Genomic DNA, 21,889 nt, shown 5'->3' with positions numbered 1-21,889 from the left:
ATTAGGATCTTCAATTTTGGTCCTGACCAATTCCCACTAAAACTTGGCTACTAGTTTGGTTTTCCAATCCCAGGGCCAAAAGGAAACTGGGAGCAATGCTACCTACTAGCAAAAGAAAAAAGATCAAATTTGTTAGAACAGTGACCCTAACTAGTCAAAGGCAGTGCTTTCACCTAGAGGTAATAATAATAACCATTTCTGGGAGCCCTTACTGAAGGCCAGGCTTTGCTTTAAGAATGAGGACTGCTAATATTTCTCTTTTCTAGATGAGGACGCTGGTGCTCAGGGAGGTTCACTGCAGGAGGCAGGAAAGTGCAGTGGTGAGGAGGTCAGGCTCTGTGGTTTGACCACCTGGTCAGCTATCCTGGTTCTGCTGCTTATTAGCTGTGTGACCTCAGGCTTACATCATGGAGTCTCCCATGACTTGGTTTCCCCTCTAGTAAAACAGGGATGATGACAGTGTCTCCCTCCAAGGGTGGTGGTGATTAAATGAGTTAGTATGTGGCTGGGCATTGTGGCTCATGCCTCTAATTGCAGCACTTTGGGAGGCTGCAGGAGGAGGATCACTTGAGCCAGGAGTTTCCGGTTACAGTGAGCTATGATCACACCACTGTGCTCCAGCTTGGATGACAGAGTGAGACGTTGTCTCAAAAAAAAAAAAAAAAAAAAAAAAAAAAGAGTATGTGTAGTCCTGGCACAGAGAAGATGCTCAATAAATATGAGAACTGGGATTAAATAGTGGGCCTAAATCTCAGCTAGTGGCTGATGGAGGAGGCATCTGAACCCGGGTGTGATATGGTTGAGGGTCAAAGGCTTACCTGCTATGTAGTGCTGTCTCCCTAGAGCCCACCAGCTCTCAACTCCTGTCCCACCTTCAAGGACTAGATCCTCGGGAGTCCCAGCTCTCACTGATGTGAGGATGACACGGGTCTCCTCGGAAGAACCAATGATTCCTGGTGAGTCTTGGGAGGCAGAGAAGATTATTGGACATTTGGCAGAAGAGGGTCAGCCCTGGGCCTTTCTCCTCAGAGGAAAACCTGAAAGTCCCCTGCCCTGATCAGTGCTTGGCAGGGAGGATGGGGTATTCCCTATCTCTCTAGGGATATCCTAAACTCAAGTACCCTCATTATGATACATGATCTGATGGAAGCGCAGGGTAAGTGTGGCTGCCTCCTAAGGGTGGAAATAGCAGTGAGGGAGGCTGTCAAACATGATTTGCTGGAGTGGTGATGTCCAACCTGAGTCTTCAAGGACGGGGGGAAGTTATGAAGGGAGGGGAAGAACATTCTGGGTAGAGGGCACAATTTGAGCAGAGAGGCTAGACATGGCATCTGAGAAGGATCAAGTCTGAAGAAAGAAGAAGCAAAAGATGAGGCGGGCAACAGTGGTCAGAATTTGGAAATCTTTGTGTAATCTGCTGAAGTGCTTGGACTCTTTTTGACTGAAAATAGGGAGTCAATGAAGAGTTATAGAGGAAGTAACAATGGTAAAGTTTTGTCAGGTGTACGTAGGATTGTAGGATTATTGTATGGTTATCCCATTTTACAATCCTATGTAGGATTGTAGGATTATTGTATAATCATATATTATTATACATTATATATATAATCATACAATAACCCTATGTAGGGTTGTAGAATTATTGTATGATTAAGTGAGATGATACATATAAAGTTCTTAGAATGGCACCTAAAAAATGCTCAGTAAGGCCGGGCGCGGAGGCTCACCCCTGTAATCCCAGCTCTTTGGGAGGCCGAGGCGGGTGGATCACGAGGTCAGGAGATCGAGACCATCCTGGCTAATGCGGTGAAATCCCGTCTCTACTAAAAATACAAAAAATTAGCCGGGCGAGGTGGCAGGCGCCTGTAGTCCCAGCTGCTCTGGAGGCTGAGGCAGGAGAATGGTGTGAACCCGGGAGGTGGAGCTTGTAGTGAGCTGAGATCGCGCCACTGCACTCCAGCCTGGGTGACAGAGCGAGACTCCGTCTCAACAACAGCAACAACAAAATATGCTCAGTAAATGTTAATGATGTTGATGCTGATGACTGTAATGTCCTATTAGGAAGAGAAATCACAAAGTTAGAGGCCACCAAGGCAGTCCATACAGTAAGTAAGGCGTGGCCAGGTGAACAGAGGCCAAGACCAGCCTTACATAGAAGTCCAGGACTTGTCTGCCTGCTGGAGTAAAACCCAAGCTTCTCGGTCTGGCTCAGAAGCACTAGGTGACCTGGCCCCTTCTCATACATTAAGCTCCAGCCACATTATTTTCTTTCTGGTTTTCAAACATGTCCAAACTGGTCCTGTGCCCTTACTGTTCCCTCTGTCTAGACTGCCCGTCCCTCACATTTTTGAATGGCTGCCACTTACTTGTCACAAAGTTCTTGGTTCAAATGTTACTTCCTCTAAGAGACCTTCTTGAGCCCTAGAACATCAGCCTTCTCGCCAGATGAAATGATCTTACTTATTTTCATGTTTAGTGTCTGTTGCTTCCTATCCCCTAGAGCATGTAAACTCCATAAGGGTATGAATTATATCTTTCTTGTTCACTGCTGTATCCCTAGGTCCTTGAACACCATCCAGAACATGGATACCCTCCATAAATGTTTATCAGGAAAAAATAAAGGATCTGAAATGATGTCCATTAGAGAGTCATTCCTTTCAAGCTATTCCTGGGAGAGGTAGCTGATCAAGTTGTGATCAGCTAGTAATACAGCTGAGTGGATTCAGTGAAATGATGATTTTGTGTAGGTAGAATCTGGGGACTAAAGAGAAGGGACATCACAAAACAAAGTAAGTTCCAATGACCCAGGGTAATTTCCATGGCAGGGCTGGTCAGGGAGCTGCTATAGGACTTAGGGTGTAGACAGGTGACAGAAGGGTAGGGGTGGAGATGAGGTAGAAAGAGGCTGGGTCTCAGAAGCATGGTCCATCAGAGGGGGACTGGAGGGCCACTGGCTCAGGTCTTACATTCCATCAAGATCTTTAAATTTAGGCTGGGAGTAGTGGCTTACACCTATAATTCTAGCACTTTGGGTGGCTGAAACTGGAGGATCACTTGAGGCCAGGAGTTCGAGGTTACAGTGAGCTGTGATAGCACCACTGCACTCCAGCCTGAGTGACATGAGACGTTGTCTCTAAATAAAATAAAATAAAAATCAATTTTAAAAAGTAAAGATTACGAATCTTAGTCTTTTAACATTAGTATTTTGATATTATCTGCAAAAGAGGTTACAAATAGTCACAGACACACCAATAGGCTTGAAAAAAAATGCTCATTCATATAACTGTAATTACAAAATGCAAGTATCAAGACTATTCCAGAACTCGTCTTTTTTTTCTTTGAGACGGAGTCTCGCTCTGTCACCCAGGCTGGAGTGCAGTGGCATGATCTTGGCTCACTGCAACCTCCGCCTCCCCGGTTCAAGCGATTCTCCTGCCTCAGCCTCCGAAGTAGCTGGGACTACAGGTGTCCACGACCACACCCAGCAAATTTTTGTGTTTTTAGTAGAGTTGGGGTTGCACCATGTTGGCAGGCTGGTCTTGAACTCCTGACCTCAAGTGATCCACTCGCCTTGGCCTCCCAAAGTGCTAGGATTACAGGCGTGAACCACCGCCCTCGGCCCAGAACTCATCTTTCAAGACCTGCCTGCAGCATCGGACACAGCTGTTTTCCTCCTCCTGGCCACCCTCTCTTCCAGCTTCCAGGACGCTATACTCTCCTGATTGTACTTCCTTGCTGGCTACTCCAAGCCTCCTCTAGCGGTCCTTGCTCATCTCATCATTCACCCCAGATTGTCCATTGCCAGAAGGCAGCAGAGTGAGCCCCGGTGCCTCACCTGAGGTTCCTCTGCAGGAACACCCTCCCTCGAGGCTGGCTTCCTCACTTCCTAATAGTCCTTGCCTGAATGTCACTTTCTCAGAGAGGTCTCTTTCCTACCACCCTACTTAACATTACATTCCCTCCAACCCTCTCTCCCCTTAATTTCCTCTCTGGTACTCACTACCAAATTACATGCATTTCTTGTTTAGTGTTTATCTCCCCTGACTAGTATGTCAGTTCCAGGAAAGCGGAGGTTTGTCTTTTGTTTGCTATTTATTACCTAGAACAGTGTTTGACACACAATAGGCCCTCAAGGAAATTTTGTTGGTCACTTTTCAATTTTGCAGGTTTGCACTTAAAAATATATAGGGAGCCTTACCAGGAGCCCTAAACCGAACGTGAGTCTAAGGATTGGTATGGTTTTCCTCCACACAACGGCTAAAGCAAGGGACAGAGCCGACACTCAAGAAATAAATCTTGAATTAATGACTCTCTGGAGTTGCGTAGCATTGTGTGAAGTTTGCAGGGTGCAGTTTGGTTGTGGTGCTAGAAGGGGAAGCCTCGGGGCTGAACCTGTAGGCTCATCAGTGGAGTTCAACTCACAGAGGTAAATCACCGCAGTGGGAATCAACGGCAGCCGCAGCCCAGCAGGGGTTCCACCACACAGCCGCACAAGGCGCCGCGGCTCTACCGCGCAGCCGCAGAAGGAGCGGACGGGTCTGCGCAGCCGCAGGAGCAGCAGGCGGTACGTGGACGGATTCGTCCCGCGCTGTCTCGCGTCAGGCGTGAGGCGGCTGGGGCCCGGCAGGTAGTGTCTCTGCACTCCTCACCTGGCCGCGTGAAGCCGGCTGCGCTGCGCTGGCCTTGAGCCTCCAGCCCTCCTCCCCTAAGCCGCCGCCATCATGCTGCTGCCTGTGTTCACCCTGAAACTGCGCCACAAAATCAGCCCCCGCATGGTGGCCATAGGGCGCTACGACGGGACTCACCCGTGCCTCGCGGCCGCCACCCAAGCGGGCAAGGTAACCGCTCCCACCCGCAGGGAGCCCGGGCCCCGGTGAACCCCGGAACCTCCGCCGGCCGCGCCCCGGGACTCCGCCCCCCTCCGACCCCGCCCCCAGCCCGTGTTGCCCGGCAACCGGTCGGCTAGCGCCTTGTAGCTCCATCCTACAGAGGACAGTGGGGTCTTAGAGGAAGAACTTTTCTGAGAAGTTGACGTTTTCTTGTCGTCAGGCGAGGTCGGGGTCCCTGGACATAAGGAGCTTAGAAAATAGACGTCTCCGGAGGGAAGGGGCTTGGTTCGGGTTCCAGTAATAACCGACCCCAGATTCAAGCCAAGGGCCTCTGCTTGTCACTTGGAACTCGGAATTCCTCCCACTCTCTCACACTGCTTCTTCTTCTTTTTCTTCTTCTTTTTTTTTTTTTTTTTTTGACGAGTCTTGCTCTGTCGCCCAGGCTGGAGTGCAGTGGCACGATCTCGGATCACTGCAGCCTCCGTCTCCTGGGTTTATGTAATTCTCCTGCCTCGGCCTCCCGACTATCTGAGATTACAGGCGCCCACCACCACGCCCGGCTATTTTTTGTATTTTTAGTAGAGACAGGATTTCACCATGTTGGCCAGGCTGGTCTGGAACTCCTGACCTCAAGTGATCTACCTGCCTCGGCCTCCCAAAGTGGTAGGATTGCAGGCGTGAACCGCTGCACCCAGCCTCTCACACTGCTCCTTTACCGAACAACAACGACAAAAGAATGCAATACAAAACTTACTCAAATTGCACTTTGATCCTTGCCCATGTACATTCAGTTCTTTCTCCATAATTTATTCACTAAGTATTAGGTGCTTACTTTGTGTGATTACTGGGCAAGATGTGAGAGTCAAAGAGATAAAAGAGACATGATCATTTAACATTCACCAGACTTCTACGGAACACCTTCCGTATAGATTTTGGAGACTCGGATGTGAAAGGAGTCCCTACTTTCAGAAAGCTTATAGTCCGAAAGTTAGCAGACAAGGCAAATCAGAGCCCTGTGTATTTGACGGCGGCATGCCCAAAATACATGGAATGTAGTGACAAGGCTAATAACAGGCACAGAACTTTATTACATGAGTCATCTCAGCATCATTGCTACCAGGCCAAGGGCGGCTGCATGGCATAGGTATAGTGTTTCTTGGCTCCAGTATCTACTAATTTCATGACCTTGGGCAAGGCACTTAATAATAGTACCTAATATGTGGAGTCATGAGCTTTAAAGTTAATACATTTGACAATACAGGAAGCAAATATAAAGCGCTTGATATACAGGAAATGGTCACTAATTGTTACCTGTTATTTTCTTTTTATGATTCTCACTTTATTGACTAGAAATTGCAGTTGAGAGAGGTTCAACACAGTGCTTGGGGCCACTCAACTAGAAAGTGTGGAATGTAGTCAGAGTGCATGTTGTCTGACCCAGTGTGGATTTAATAAGTTAGCATTTGTGTAACAATTTATAGTTTTTAGGACCCTTCCACGTATATTGTATGTTATATGCCTTGAGATATGGAAGTAAAAAGAAAGGCTGCATTTTCATTAAGTAGTATAACTGAGTTAAGCTATTAATACGGGATCTGGCACGTCATGATGTTAGTTATTGTTACAGTTAGAAGCCACTGACAGGCTGGGTGCAGCGGCTCATGCCTGTAATCCCAGCACTTTGGGAGGCTGAGGCGGGCAGATCACCTGAGGTCAGCAGTTCGAGACCAGCCTGGCCAGCATGGTGAAACCCTGTCTCTACTAAAAATATAAAAATTAGCCAGGTGTGGTGGATGCCTATAATTCCAGCTACTTGGGAGGTTGAGGCAGGAGAATCACTTGAACCTGGGAGGTGGAGGTTGCAGTGAGCCGAGATCGTGCCATTGCACTCCAGCCTGGGCGACAGAGTGAGACTCGGTCTCAAAAAAAAAAAAAAAAAGCACTGACAAATGCCAAAAAGAACTTCATGTTGGTTGTGCTGTAGGTGCATAGCAGATACATAAATGGACTGAAAATATCCCATTGATCTTAACTCAGCCCCTAATTTGACGGCTTACTATGTGCTGAGCAGTGTTCTTAGCCCTACAGGTGCATTGGAGAATGTGACAGACAAGTTTTGCCCCCTCGAAGCTTACATTTGAGAGGGGGAACCAGGCAGTTAACCGAATATGCAAGTGTTTTCGTAGGAGAAAAACAATAAGGGATTCAGTATGATGGGAGCTTACTGTTTTTGTTTTAGATAGGTGGTCAGATGGCCTCTAATAACATTTGATAAGAGGTTTGAAGGAACTGAGGAAACAAGCTCTGCAGATTTGTGGGATAAGAGCCTTGCAGGCAAAGGGATCTGCAGGTGCAAGGGTCTCGAGCTGGAGATACGCGTGATGTGTTTCAGGAGCACAAGGAAGCCACTGGGGCTGGAAGGCAATGAGGGTTGCCATGAGGTAACCACAAGCCAGATCATATAGGAACCTAAAGGCCATGGCAAAGACCTTGGTTTTTATACTGAGTAAGTTGGGAAGTCCCTGAGGGTTTTGATAAAGTGGGTGTTGGAATTTGCTTTATGTTTTAGATAAAGGCTAACTGACTGGTATGTGGAGAACAGATGTTCTGTGATGGGATGCAGGAAGGTAGGTATCAGAGTAGAAACAGGGAGATCAGGCAGAGGTCCCTAGGGCAGCCCTTAGATAGGGTGTGACCTGGAGTGAAATGCAGGAATGCTTGATTCTAGGGCTGTTGTCGAAAATGGCCAATAAATAAATAAATAAAATAAAATAAAGGAGATCCTTTGTCCTGTGTAATTGGATAGATACTTTGTGTTCAGCCCTATAAACAAATCTAAAAAGTTCTGACCTGATCTTCTGTCTCGAGACCTTAAAAATAATTAGTATTTTATCACTCAATGCTATGGATATATTCTCTTAAAAGCAATTAAAACATTTCAGCTAGGGTTAAAGCCTGCATCTCTAGAAACAGGACTTTATCATTACATCTGGGACCCTGTTGTGAACATGGAGCTGACTCTGGGTCTTAGCAAGGATATATATATCCTTTTTTTTTTTTTTTTTTTTGAGATGGAGTCTTGCTCTGTCACCCAGGCTGGAGTGCAGTGGCGTGATCTCAGCTCACTGCAAGCTTTGCCTCCCAGATTCACACCATTCTCCTGCCTCAGCCTCCCGAGTAGCTGGGACTACAGGTGCCCACCACCACGCCTGGCTGATTTTTTGTATTTTTAGTAGAGACGGGGTTTCACCGTGTTAGCCAGGATGGTCTCGATCTCCTGACCTTGTGATCTGCCCACCTCGGCCTCCCCCAGTGCTGATGTTACAGGCGTGAGCCACTGCGCCCGGCAGTAAGGATATTTTTAAAACGAGTTTCTGTCCGTGCATGGTGGCTCAACGCCTGCAATCCCAGTACTTTGGGAGGCCAAGATGGGCAGATCAACTGAGGTCAGGAGGTCGAGACCAACCTGGCCAACTGAAACCCGTCTCTACTAAAAATACAAAAATTAGTTGGGCGTAGTGGTGCACCCCTGTAATCCCAGCTACTCGGGAGGCTGAGGCAGGAGAATTGCTGAGACCCGGGAGGCAGAGGTTGCAGTGAGCTGAGATTGTGCCACTGTACTCCAGCCTGGGCAACAGAGCAAGACTCCATCTCAAAAAACATATAAATAAATAAAAGGAATCTGTTGCAGGGTGAACATTAGAGTTTTCCTCTGGGGACATTTTTTTCTCTCACGGTAATGCTTAGGGGTCAGTTGAATTTACCTTGTTTGCAGCACCTCCTCAGCTAGAACAGATGTGTGAACTTCAGCCAGTCCTTTGGAAACCCTGGGAGTGGTCCTTTTGTCATGTGACTGAGGTTGGCTTTCTTTCCTTGCCTGAAGGGACAGACTTGTTTCCCTGTGGACTCTCTGGGTGCAGAGAACAGCAGGAGTGAACTGGGGGAAAGTCTGATTCCTGAGACCCTTGTTGCTCTTGATAAAAATTGCAAACTCTTTCCATTCCAGTAAGAATGAATATGGAGCCTGTAAGCTATTTCCCCTCCTGTTCTTTCTCAGCATATTGGATTTGTGGAAAACTCTGTAAGAATTGGTTTGTTCAGAACTGTTATAAAAGGAAGTGTGATGTGGTGGTGGCTGGAGCTCAGGGTCTGGAGCACATCAGGCTCTTGTCTTAGCCCTGTCACCGGTCTCAAGACCTTGGCAAAGGGCCTTAACTCTTCCGACCTCATCTGAAAATCAAGGGTTGATGTCAGGTTCAAATGCAATTAACATTGACCAAAGCATGTTGTCAAGTGTTACACAGACGGAACATGAAGGCAGTGTTCAGTGGCTGCACATCTTTTCTATGTTTTTAGTCAATTCTTTTGAAAATTATTTTTTGTTGAATAGGCTACCTTGGGTAGGTATTAATTTAAAATTAATTCTGTTTGGATTTATGTGAAAGAGATAAAATACTCATGTAAATTTTATGCATTTTAGAAATAGAAGGGGCTAGAGGGACCCCTAGTCCAGTATTTTTCATCCCCCCAACCTTTTTTTTCATGTTGCCCACCTTGGAACTTTTTTAGACCATGAAGATTTCCCCAGTGAAATTCTGATACCTCAGATATACTGTATATCTCTTTTTGTACTGTGGTCCTGTGGTCCTGCGAAGGACTACACGATTCCTGTGTCACAAACCCATTTACCTGTCCTGGGAGTGATCTCGCCCCTCTGGAGAATGTATTTTCTAGTCCAAACCTCCTTTTTACAGATGAAGTTTAGGAAGGTTGAATAATTTATGCAGACACTCAGATTATATTTATGATAGTTGAAACTGTTGAATTGATTATCTTTGGGCTAATTACTTAGTTCTACGTCACTGGTATAAATTATGAAAGCTTTCAAGATACTTGATTTGCATGACTCGGTTTAAGTTTGTGAAACAGGTTTACTAAGTAGCAGACCATTTTAAGGTCTAGGAAGTGAATTCATTAGGTGCTCGGATGAAAGATAATAAAGGTAGTGTTTATTCTGTTTTCCATAATCTTCTTGGTGTGTGGCAATCGCATTGAAGCTGGTAGCAGCTTATTCTAGGTTGATCAGGAAAAGGCTAGCTTCTAAGAGTGCTTTGACATCCTGCTGGTGGGTAGCATGTAAGCTGGCCTGGTAAACAGTGACTAGATCTTGTTCATTACCCTGTTCCTTACAAGGCTAAGAACCACTGGATTTCCATGATTCATAATGACTGAAAGTTGTCCATGTATTGAACTATGTACGAGTGTTTTAAGTTTCATAGGAGATTAAAGTGACTTCTTGTTAATGTGGATGTGTTAGTAACCTGGTTCTTTTTTTAAAAAAAATGTATGACAATAATTTTTTATATTTTAAGGGAATGTAATTAATTATTTTTGTTTCAGGTTTTTATTCATAATCCTCATACACGGAACCAGCATGTCAGTGCATCCAGGGTCTTCCAGAGCCCCCTGGAATCTGATGTTTCTCTTCTCAACATTAACCAGGCAGTCAGCTGCCTGACTGCAGGCGTATTGAACCCTGAGCTTGGCTATGATGCCCTTTTAGTGGGGACACAGACTAATCTTCTGGCTTATGATGTCTACAATAATTCGGATTTGTTCTACAGAGAGGCAAGTATGACCTTTATAACCATAAAATTGTCATTACTCATTAATGTCCATTTTTTATGCTTAGAAGAGATCAGATCATTTATTTTGGTATGTTGATTATATGACTGTTATAGTGTACATAAACAACATGGAGATTTTGCTATTAACATCTGCTTTATGTACTCGGAACTTATTTGGTTATGGTTGCTAATCACTTGGTGACACTCGAGCTTATCTCTATGAGGTGTATCTGTGATACTACCATCTGTCAAGATCTCCTGTTGAAAATTCAACCAAGACCTGGAAAGCCAGTAGACAGGTCTCCTGGTGGACTCGCATTCAAGTTTAGTGCAATAGTTTGTAGGTGAAGTCCTTACTGTAGCCTACCACCTACAGGCTGCTGCAACTTTAATACCCAAGCAATTCATGTTTATTACAGAAAAGATAAGGAAGTAAAAAGTAAAAGAAATTACACCTGTTTTTTCATCTAAAAATAACACTTCACACTTGAATTTTTGAACTGAGATTTTTTACCAAGCATATATGAATACATTTTGTAGTAAAATTGGATCATATATACATGTAGCCTTTTACTTGTTTTTACCCTATAGCAGCTTTATTAAGATATGATTCACATGTACAACTAACCTACTTAAAATATACAATTCGGTGGTTTTTAGTGTATCCAGAGAGCTGTACAACCATCACCATCATCAATTTTCAACATTCTTATTACCCCCAAAAGAAAATCCATACGCTTTAGTATCACTCCCCATTTTTCTTTAACCTCCTAACCTTAGGCAACCAGTTATCTACTTTCTGTCTCTAGAAGTTTGCATATTCTAGACATTTCATAAATAATGGAATTATATAATATGTAATCATTTGTGAGTGCCTTCTTTTTCTTAGCATAATATTTTCAAGGTTGATCCATGTTGTAGCATGTGTCAGTAATTCATTTTTATGGCTGAATAATATTCCATTGTATGTATCTACCACATTTTATTTATCCATTTATCAGTTAATGGACATTTCACTCCCTGGCTATTATGTGTGGCTCTTTCATTCAATAATATGTTGTGAACATCTTTATATGAAGTTACTACATACCCGTTATGTCATTCTTATTGGTTCTATAGTATTTCATTGTGTTAATATAATTTGTTTAACCATTCCATGTTGTTGAACATTTATGTTATTTCCATTGTTTCTCTATTACAGTTCATAGTGTAATAACTGTATATCCCTTCCCTAATTATTTCCTGAGGATAAGTTCCTGAAAATGCAGATGGTTTTCTTTCTTTTTGTTTTTGTTTTTTGAGACGGAGTCTTGCTCTGTCACCCAGGCTGGAGTGCAGTGTCATGATCATGGCTTACTGCAGCCTTGACCTCATGGGCTCAGGCAATTCTCTCACCTCAGCCTTCTGAGTAGCTGGGACTACAGGTGTGTACTACCACGCCCAGCTAATTGTTTATTTTTTAGAGAGATGGGGTCTCACTATGTTGGCCAGGCTGGTCTCAAACTCCTGGGCTAACGCAGTCTTCCTGCCTCAGCTTCCCAAAGTGTTATAATTATAGATGTGAGCCACTGCATTTGACTGGTTGTCTTCTTTTTTTTGTTGATGTAAAATGTACATACATGAAAATTGCACAGACCTTATGTGTACAGTTCAATGAGTTTGGATCCCTGTAACCAATACCCCAATAAAAATATAGAACATTTTCATCACCTCAGAAAATATCGTTGTGCCCCATTCCAGTCAGTTTCTATCTCCCATAGACATTCACCGTTCTGACTTCTATCGGCTTAGATTAGCTTTTCCTGTTGTTGAACTCCATACAAATGGAATCATACAGAACGTATTCTTTGGTGTCTGGCTTCTTTCACTTAACATAATGCTTGCAAGAATTATCCATGTTGTTGCATATAAAAGTATCTTTTGTTGTTGTTGCTAAGTAACAAAAATAGTATATTCCATTGTGTAAACATACTATGGTTTGTTTATCCACTCTCTTGGTGATAGACAAGTGGATAGACATTTGGGTTGTTTCAGTTTTTAACAACCATTTTCATATAGGACTTTTGTTTTTAATAAGACTTTTTGTATAAGACTTTTTGTGGATATATGTTTTAATTTATCTTGGGTAAATACCCAGGAGTGGAATTGCTGGACTGTATGGTTTATAAGAACTTTATGACACTGCCCAACTGTTTTTGCAAAGTGGTTGTATCACTTTACACTCCTGTCTGCAGTGTAGGAGAGTTCTAGTTGCTCCACATCCTTTGTCAACATTTGTTGTTGCCAGTCTTTAATTTTAGCCATTTTGGAAGGTGTGAAGTGATATCTTACTGTGGTTTCATTTTGCATTTCTCTGATAATCATTGATGCGGAGCACCTTTTCTTGTGTTTGTTGTCCATTTATGTGTCTTCTGTGAAGTGTCTTAAGTCTTTTGCCTATTTTTTATTGGTAGTTTGTCTCTTTATTATTGATTTGTAGACATTTCTTGGATATACTGGATACAAGCTCTTTATCAGATTTATATATACTAAATATTTTCTCCCAGTCTGTGGCTTGTTCCAGTAGGCATGTGTCTTTTGATGAACAAAACTTTTTCATTTTTATGAAGTCCAACTGATCACATTTTTTCTTTAGTGGTTAGGACTTTTTCTGCCCTTTGCCTATTTCAAGGTCACATTGTTTTTGTTCAGAAGTGAGATTAAGTTTAGGACTATATTAGTCAGAGTTCTCCAGAGAAACAGAACCAATAGGATATGTACATATTAGAGGGGGAAATATTTATTTTCAGTAATTGGCTTATACAGTTGTGGAGACTGGCAAGTCAAAAATCTGTGTAGTGGGACAGCAGGCTGGAGACCTAGGAGAGAATTGATGTTGAAGCTCAAGTACAAAGGCTGTCTGCTGGTAGAATCCCTTCTTCCTTCGGGGAGGTCAGTCTCTTTTTTATTAAGTCCTTCAATACTTGATAGAAAGTACTTAATAGAAAGTATTGAAGGACTTACTAGTAAAGTAGATTATTATCCATAATGTGCGTGGGCCAATTAATGTGTGAGGCCCACCCACATTATGGATAATAATCTGCTTTACTCAAAATCTACTCAATTTACTCAAAATTTGGCCCAATTAATGTGTGGGCCAAATAATGTGTGAGGCCCATCCACATTATGGATAATAATCTGCTTTACTCAAAATCTACTGATTTAAATGTTAATGTCGTCTGAAAAATACCCTGACAACAGCTCTAGAATAATGTTTGACCAGATATCTGAGTACCATGGCCTAGCCAAGTTGACACGTAAATTAACATTACAAAGACCCAGCTTTACAATTGCCTAGTCAAAGACTTTTTTAAAAATGAGATTTTTGATAGATATTGGTAAATTCCTCCCTAGAAAGATTACCATTTTCCACACCCCCCTCAATGATGATCATGCCTGTTTCATTACACCCTAACTGGTAGTGAATATTATTGTTCTTTTTCATTGCTAATCCAAAAAGTGAAAAATGATATACAGTGAGAAAGAACATTTTTCATGTTTGTTGAGTGTATTTCATCTCTAATATTTCCTGTTTAATTTTTTGGTTGAGGTGTTTACCATTTTTGTATTTATTTGCCTTTTATTAACCTTCTTCTTATATTAACTTTTTGTCTTCTATATTGCAAAGGTTTTTTTCCCACTTCATTTTTTACCTTTTAACTTTATTATTTCTTTGGCCATTTAACAGTTTTAATTTCTTATGAAACCTTTTCTTGCCTATATAGCCAATCTTCATAGTTTTCCTACTTAAAGATTATATAAGTAACAGTTATTTTCCTGTACCATAAACAGTGTTTACAAAGATGTCCCTGGGTCTTTCAAAAATAAATTAACTTATGTAATTTATTCAAGAAGTTTAAAATATTTATTTTGGATGGTGGGACCATGGGTGTTTTATTATTCTTTGTACTCTTTAGTACAAAGAATAGTAAAGTTAAAAAGAGTAGTAAAGAACTGGATTACAAGTATTAAAAAGGTTTCCATCCAAAACAGTTAAAATAAATTACCAAGTTTGGGTGCTTAAAGGTGTAAGTCTTGATTCTCTGGAGAATTTGCCCTCTGAAACCTGTGGTCTCAGAGGGCCCACAGAGTACTGTAGCTGCATTTTGTAGTGGCTTAGTGTGAAAGCCAAGGCTCTGATTTACCCTGTATCTGTGCTCATCCTTGCAAAAGCCACAGGGTTAGGTCTCAGTGGACAGCCCTGGCTGCCCTCTCAGGAGACCATCTGGCTTCTCACAAATGATGACAGAGGAATTTGGGTGTCCAAATAAAAATATGGATATACATTACCTTCAGTGTGCCTGCAGATTATTGTGTCTAAGATAATGTGTCCTTTTACTTTTCTTAGGTAGCAGATGGGGCAAATGCAATTGTGCTGGGAACGTTGGGAGACATTTCTTCCCCTCTTGCGATTATTGGTGGCAATTGTGCTCTGCAGGGTTTTAATCATGAAGGAAGAGATCTCTTTTGGACGGTATGAAGAAGAAAACATTCTTTTTGGTACCCTTAAGCATTTTCACTTTTAATGTTGTTCTTTTTTAACCACCAACTCCACTGAGTAATTAAAATATAGAACCATATTTATAATTCTGTTCTTTAAAAAAGGATATGAATAATTTGAATAGCATTCATTCGTGTTTTGTGTAATCCTCTCCTTCATGTAGTTAATATATTTGGAGTAAATGGAAAAATGATGGCATACTAATGATTTGGGGTTTTATTTTCAGGTTACTGGAGACAATGTTAATTCCTTGGCCTTGTGTGACTTTGATGGTGATGGAAAGAAAGAGGTATGTGGGGGAGGAGATACCTCTCTTGTGTGTTCAGCCAAATAAATTTTGCCATGACAGTGACATTGGTGCTCTGTTGCCTAAATGATCAGAAGTTGGCCTTATTCATCTTTCTCTTCTCTTTTGAACAATAAATCACTTGTGCTTGTGTCATAAGTACAAAGATCAAAGCCATGGTGTTTCAGAGACACAGGAGAGGGGAGAGAGGGTAGAAGAGTTGGGATTTCAGTTATATTCACAGTCTTATAAATTGCTCCTAATGCTTTGAAACCATATTGTATGTAGTTTTCAATTTTGGCCAACTTTTTTGAGGAATCTAAATGTTTTAGAGTTTGGCTTTTAGCCTTTGAAATTATGGTTACCCTAGAAATTAGCTTCTTGAGGAGTCAGTTGGTGTGAAGTGCTGTGTTGGGCACTGATTTGCCCCTCTCTTGTCCATGGACACTGGGCTCTGGTGTTTGAACAGGGCTTCCATCTGTAGGCAGAGAAAGTTGCTGATCCAGGGAACATTTTCAGGTACTCAGGGAAATAACGTATTCTGGCAAGATGTGCAGCTCCTATGGCAGGATAAAAGCTGCTGTAGCCCCTGTTTCTTCACTGGCTGAATCTTCTGATCCTCCCATTAGAGGGAGCATTTCTGAGCATCAGACTATTAGGAGGTTGTCAATCTTGGGTGGCAGAAACAGCATGCAAAGTATTGTGCAATTTTTTTGTTTTGTTTATGGAAATTTTGTTGTTTTCACTTACTCACCTAAACATGTATGGTATTTCCCCTTCAGCTTCTTGTTGGATCTGAGGATTTTGATATTCGAGTTTTTAAGGAAGATGAGATTGTGGCAGAAATGACAGAAACAGAGGTAAGAAGCGCCACCTCGAACTGTGGTAACCTTGGGCAAGCTAGATTAGCACCGTCAGATGAAACACCAAGTGAGAGTGCTGGGGCAGCTCCCAACCCAGGTGGTTTTAGGATGAAAACTGGGGGGGTCAGACAGAGCTGTATGTTATGGAAAGAAAAGCAACAAAAATCCTAATTAAGATATATTTTGAAAAGACTGATTAAATAGAGAAAAATTATTGAATATAGTTAAATACAAAAGGCATTTCTTTTAATGAGTTAATACATGCAAATAATAATAATGGCAACCATTTATTATGTACCCATCGTATGCCAGGTTGTGCTGTAAGTACTTTATATGAAGTAACATATTGAATCCTTATAACAACCCTAATAGGAAGAAAAATTATTATTATTTCCATAGATGAGGAAAATTATGTTCTGGTTTTTTGTTTGTTTGTTTGTTTTGAGACAGAGTTTTACTCCATCTCCCAGACTGGAGTGCAGTGGTGCGATCTTGGCTCACTGCAAGCTCCACCTCCCAAGTTCAAGCTATTCTCATGCCTCAGCCTCATGAGTAGCTGGGACTATAGGCATGCACCACCACGCCTGGCTAATTTTTGTATTTTTAGTAGAGATGGGGTTTCGCCATGTTGCCCAGGCTGCTGTTGAACTCCTGACCTCAAGTGATCCGCCCATCTTGGCCTCCCAAAGTGCTGGGATTACAGGGGTGACCCACCGGGCCTGGCCTGATGTTACATTTTTTGTTAAGTTACTTGTACGTGGTCTTTCTTTTTTTAAAATTAAATTAAATTAAATTTTATTTGAGATGGAGTTTCACTCTTGTCGCCCGGGCTGGAGTGCAGTGGCGTGATCTTGGCTCACTGCAACCTCTGCCTCCCAGGTTCAGGTGATTCTCCTGCCTCAGCCTCCCGAGTAGCTGGGATTATAGGCACCTGCCACCACGCCCAGCTAATTTTTGTATTTTTAGTAGAGATGGAGTTTTGCCATGTTGGCCAGACTGGTCTTGAACTCCTGACCTCAGGTGATCCATCCGCCTCTGCCTCCCAAAGTGTTGGGATTATAGGCATGAGCCACCATGCCTGGCCCGGGAGTCTGTTTTGTGTGTATGTGCTTAGGTGTGCTTTCTCCTTCATTAGATTCTCAAAGGGGTTTGCAACCTCCCCCGCCACTAAAAAAAAAAACAACTTGAGAATCCCTGTCTGATAGATGCTGTGTCCCGCATTCTCATATCCCTTTCATTCTAATTTGTGGTAAATCTTTCCTTCTTTGGTGGGAATCATTCAGATTTTGTTGGATTTTTACTGCTTGTTAATACTAGATGTGAGGCGACTGAATTCTTGAAACGCCTCTTTCCTAAATCCTAGAAAAGAGGACAAGAACCTGGAATAGGGTTAGGGATTTGAGGGGACTTGTTGATCTTCTAGTCCACAAAAGGAAGAAACTGGTGAACTAAGGAAGCAGTAAAGGAGCTCAGGAATCTGGGGCTACATTTATGAAAATGGACTTCATAGCATTGTTCATTTGCAGGGTCATTTTTCTGTTCTCTTTGTTAGGTTTTGCTCCTAGTTCAGATATCTTTTCCCAGATCAGCAAAATCATGATTCATTTGGCAGTTGAACAGTACGAAGTATTGTCAGAAGAATGCCTTGAGCTAAATAATTCTGGGATCCTACACAGCACTTTGTATTCATAGTTAAGTGAAGTGGGTGGTTTTGTAGAAAAGCTGTAGGTGTAAAGGAAATTATATAACTATTCTCTGCTTTATACAATTTATTTCTTAATATCTCTTGTATTAGGAGCAGAATTAGAAAGTAGATCTGCAGGATCATGGATATCATTAAGCTTTGGTTTTAACTTTAAAGGAAAGTTTTGTTCAGTACCTCAAAGTTTATCCTTTTAAGGATGTCAAATCCTTGAACAGTCCTATACATATTTCTGTATCATATATGCATTCTATATATTGTAACATACTACACAAATACAGGTGCCTGTGTTTTTGCTTTTCAAAGGATTATGTGTTCTTTCTTTTACCTCTAGCAAACAAGTTATGTCATAGAAAGAAAAGTATATACATGAAGTAAGATATTCAATTGTGAATTGTTACAAGTCTTTTAAAAATTGAGACTGTAGAATGTTATAAGTTAAGTAATAATCATTAAAGCCTCTTGGGTGAACATATATCTATTGTATATGCAGTGTAGTTAGCTTATTTCTTCCTTAGTCCTTCAGTTTTTTTGTGTTTTTTAAAAATAATTTTCTGAAACTTGCCACATAAGGTTGCTCTAAAACACCAAACTCTGTGAGTTTATTTAAATCTGATTATACAACTGTGAAGTAGATGACATGTATCATAGAGAAGAGGAATACATTCCCCACTAATGGATTGGAAGCGCTTTTAAATCTAATTTTAACATAGTTGTAATAAGGAGTGTGAAGTCTTACAAAGCTGTACTTGACAGTAAACTGGGCCTTAATGAAAAGATGTTGTGTTTTTATGGATTGTTTTGCAGGTAGTCACCTCTCTTTGTCCCATGTATGGCAGTCGATTTGGTTATGCCCTTTCCAATGGCACAGTTGGAGTTTATGACAAAACAGCTCGATACTGGAGAATTAAAGTTAGTATAATTCAGCCTTTGATATTCAGGCACTTGATACTTACTGTGAGACTTCTGTGCTAATTATTGAAATTCTTTTTCAGTCAAAAAATCATGCCATGAGCATTCATGCTTTTGACCTTAATTCTGATGGAGTGAATGAACTGATAACTGGTTGGTCCAATGGGAAGGTAAGTTTGAATAGCAAAGTTCGGGTATAATTCAGAGTAATAATTGTCCAAGGTGTATTGGCTGTAGGACTTAGAACAGTAACATTGGGATGTAAACTTCAGTTCGTTCCTTGGCAGTGTTTTCACATTTAACTTAATAATCTTGACACATTATTCCTGCTATCATTGTCAAGAGCTGCAGAGTGAGAGACGGTTAAGTCTCATAAGAGGTGTTTGGGGGAAATCTTCAAGGAGATTCTTTCTAAATCTCTTATTTGAAGTACTGAGAATCCATCAGCCAGATTGATTCTAGGTGGTAGAACAGTAAAAAAGAGTTTTAAGGAATTGTTTCAATAGCTCTTTTCTAATAAATCTTCAAAACTGCCTGACAACTTAGCACTAATGGGAAGAATCATGTTAGCATATTGTTTTCTGAGCTATAACTTTAAAATAAAATCCTTTTGCTTACTTTCCTTTTTTAACTTCAAATCAGCATTTTTTACAGTCTTTTGGCAAGTCAGGATTGTCTTCTTAGAAGCTGCCTAGGTAGCTGCCAGATCTCCATGGATACCATTTGCCCTCACTTTCTTGTCTTGTCAGTGTTGGATTGCCTGAAGGGGATCAGCAAATTCTTACCTTTTCTTCTTTGGTTTATCTTTACTTTTCTCTAGCACCTTTGTAAACATTCCTTTGGTGTTATGTGGAGAACAGATTCTAAAAAGCTACTCTGTTGATTTCTGCTTCTCCACTTAGTTTTGTCATTAGTAGGGGTACTAAAAAATTATAAGACTGTATAGTTGCTTATTAAGAAATATGAAAATCTGTGAAATGGATGTCTGAGTTGGTTTGGGCTGCTGTAACAAAATATCATAGGGTGGGTGGCTTATAAACAACAGAAATTCATTTCTTATAGTTCTGGAGGCTGGGAAACCCGCTATCAAGGTGTTGGTAGATTCAGTGTCTGTTGAGGGACCACTTCCTCATAGACAGGAGCCTTACAGGGTGGAAGGGGCAAGGGATCTCTCTGGGCCTTCTTTTGTAGGGCACTAATCCTGTTCATGGGGGCTCTGCCCTTATGACCTAATCACCTCCCACAGGCTCCACTTGCCAATACCATTCATTACCTTGGCTAATAGGATTCAAGATAGGAATTTTGTGGGGGCACAAACATTCAGATCATAGCAGTGGATCATATTTTGAGGGAATATAAATTATTATGACTGACTTAAGAATTAGAAAACTACTAGATTTGAAAACTTGTCAGGTTACCTCGAAATATAATTCTTGACCTAGATGTTTTTATAGTTAAATGCTTTTGAAATTTTAAGGACTTTCTATTATGCAATCTGTTCCTGAGCATGAAAAAGATAAGAAAATTATATAAATGGAAAAATGATTATCTGCATTTAACAGAAATATACAGAAAGGAAATATACAGATCCAACTTGTGAATACGGGTGTGAAAATACTAAATAAATGCTGCCAGCCAGTTAACTTTGTCTTTTGTATGTCATTTGATGAGTTGGAGGGCCATCCTTTCCTTTCAGGGTAAAACCTCCCTGTTGGATTAAGCAAAAGATCAGAATATCCACAGAAATATTAATTTATAGTCCTGCTTCTTAGTTAGTAAATGAGCCTTCTTATTTGCTAAATATTGTGGAAATGCCATGGTAGAAGCCATTAGGTAGCTAGGCTTTAACTAGTAGAAAGATGCAAGTTCAGGTTAGTCTGAGTTAGAGGGCTACGTTAATGTGCTTTGGTAAAAATACAGGTCATTCGTTCTTTCACAGGCTTTAGCATTGATAATTTTCGGGCTTCCATGATGTTATTAATAGCATGGATACTTGACAGTGATATACTGTAGACAAAGGGTAGGCTGTAACCTAAATTACTTTATGTTTTTATTGCAAAGTTTTGCCCAGAAGATTGTTTATGAATAGACAAAAATAGTGAGTAGCATTGGTCATCGAAATGATTGCTCTGCTAGATTTTCTGTAGCTAGCCTTTTGTTGATAATACCTGTGTCCTTGCCTGGAACATAAACACCTTGTTTTTTTTTTTTTTGAGACGGAGTCTTGTTCTGTCACCCAGGCTGGAGTGCAGTGGCACGATCTCAGCTCACTGCAACCTCTACCTCCTGGGCTTGAGCAATTCTCCTGCCTCAGCCTCCCAAGTAGCTGGGACTACAGGTGCGTACCACCAAACCCAGCTAATTTTTTGTATTTTTAGTACAGACGGGGTTTCACTGTGTTAACCAGAATGGTCTCGATCTCCTGACCTCGTGATCCGCCCGCCTCAGCCTCCCAAAGTGCTGGGATTACAGTCATGAGCCACCGTGCCCGGCCTCATAATCATCAATCATTTTAAGTGATGGTCATTTATGATCACTTCTGAGATGCATTTGTTTCTGATCAGTCATTTCTTTATTCTCTCTCTTGGGAATGGGAGACTTAGAGGATAGGAGAGCTCTCTAAAGATCTGAATGGTTTTTGTGTGGAAGAGAAACTCTTAACAGGGTTGTTGTAAAAGGTTGTGTGGTGGAAGATTGGGCTAACTGTAGTTTTTGAACTTCAGATTCAACATACTTTACACACTTATATATAATAAAGATGCAATTTTTATATAGAGCTAACATTTATTACGTACTTCTGTGTGTCTGGCCCTGTTGATATATGTTAACTTTATTGGGCCTCATTATAACCCAATGAGGTATAGTACTGTGAATTTCTCCATGTTCTGGTTGTTGATTGCCAGATGAAAAGACCAAGTACAGAATGGTTAAGAAGCTTGCAAGATGCCTTGGATAGTGTGTGGCGGAGCTAGATTCTGAACCTGAGCAGTTTGGCCATTAAGCCCATGCCGTTTTGCACTGTGCTGTGTGTACTATATGTTCTGCCTCTTAGCAGACACATTTCTTCAAATGAAGCATTGTGTGAAGGCCAATATGAAAAACAGCTTTTATTTAAAAAGAAGAAAGCACA

The 21,889-nt window shown here is 41.4% G+C and overlaps 2 protein-coding genes across 3 annotated transcripts in view; one reads left to right on the top strand and one right to left on the bottom strand.

Moving 5' to 3' along the window:
- Positions 1-1,530, bottom strand: part of LOC112428925 (metallothionein 4) — a 57,601-nt gene extending 56,071 nt beyond the window's left edge. The window contains exon 1 of the mRNA XM_024796639.2: positions 819-1,530. The gene's annotated coding sequence lies outside the window, so the exon portion shown is untranslated. The remainder of the gene's footprint in view (positions 1-818) is intronic.
- A 3,029-nt stretch (positions 1,531-4,559) lies between these two features.
- LOC105494062 (Bardet-Biedl syndrome 2) overlaps positions 4,560-21,889 on the top strand; it is a 41,023-nt gene continuing 23,693 nt past the window's right edge. The window contains exons 1-7 of one of the 2 annotated variants that reach the window (XM_011762169.3): positions 4,560-4,838; positions 10,230-10,457; positions 14,844-14,969; positions 15,223-15,285; positions 16,065-16,142; positions 18,655-18,759; positions 18,843-18,929. In XM_011762169.3, the coding sequence (XP_011760471.1) occupies positions 4,722-4,838; positions 10,230-10,457; positions 14,844-14,969; positions 15,223-15,285; positions 16,065-16,142; positions 18,655-18,759; positions 18,843-18,929 (804 nt within the window). In that variant the 5' untranslated portion in view covers positions 4,560-4,721. Of the gene's footprint in view, positions 4,839-10,229; positions 10,462-14,843; positions 14,970-15,222; positions 15,286-16,064; positions 16,143-18,654; positions 18,760-18,842; positions 18,930-21,889 lie in introns of both variants that reach the window. The other variant, XM_071084562.1, reaches the window with a different exon arrangement.

This window comes from Macaca nemestrina, chromosome 18, assembly GCF_043159975.1.
Source record: "Macaca nemestrina isolate mMacNem1 chromosome 18, mMacNem.hap1, whole genome shotgun sequence".
Classification (NCBI taxonomy): domain Eukaryota; kingdom Metazoa; phylum Chordata; class Mammalia; order Primates; family Cercopithecidae; genus Macaca; species Macaca nemestrina.
The sequence above is the reverse complement of the archived record's forward strand: the minus strand, read 5'-3'. Positions and strand labels throughout refer to the sequence as shown.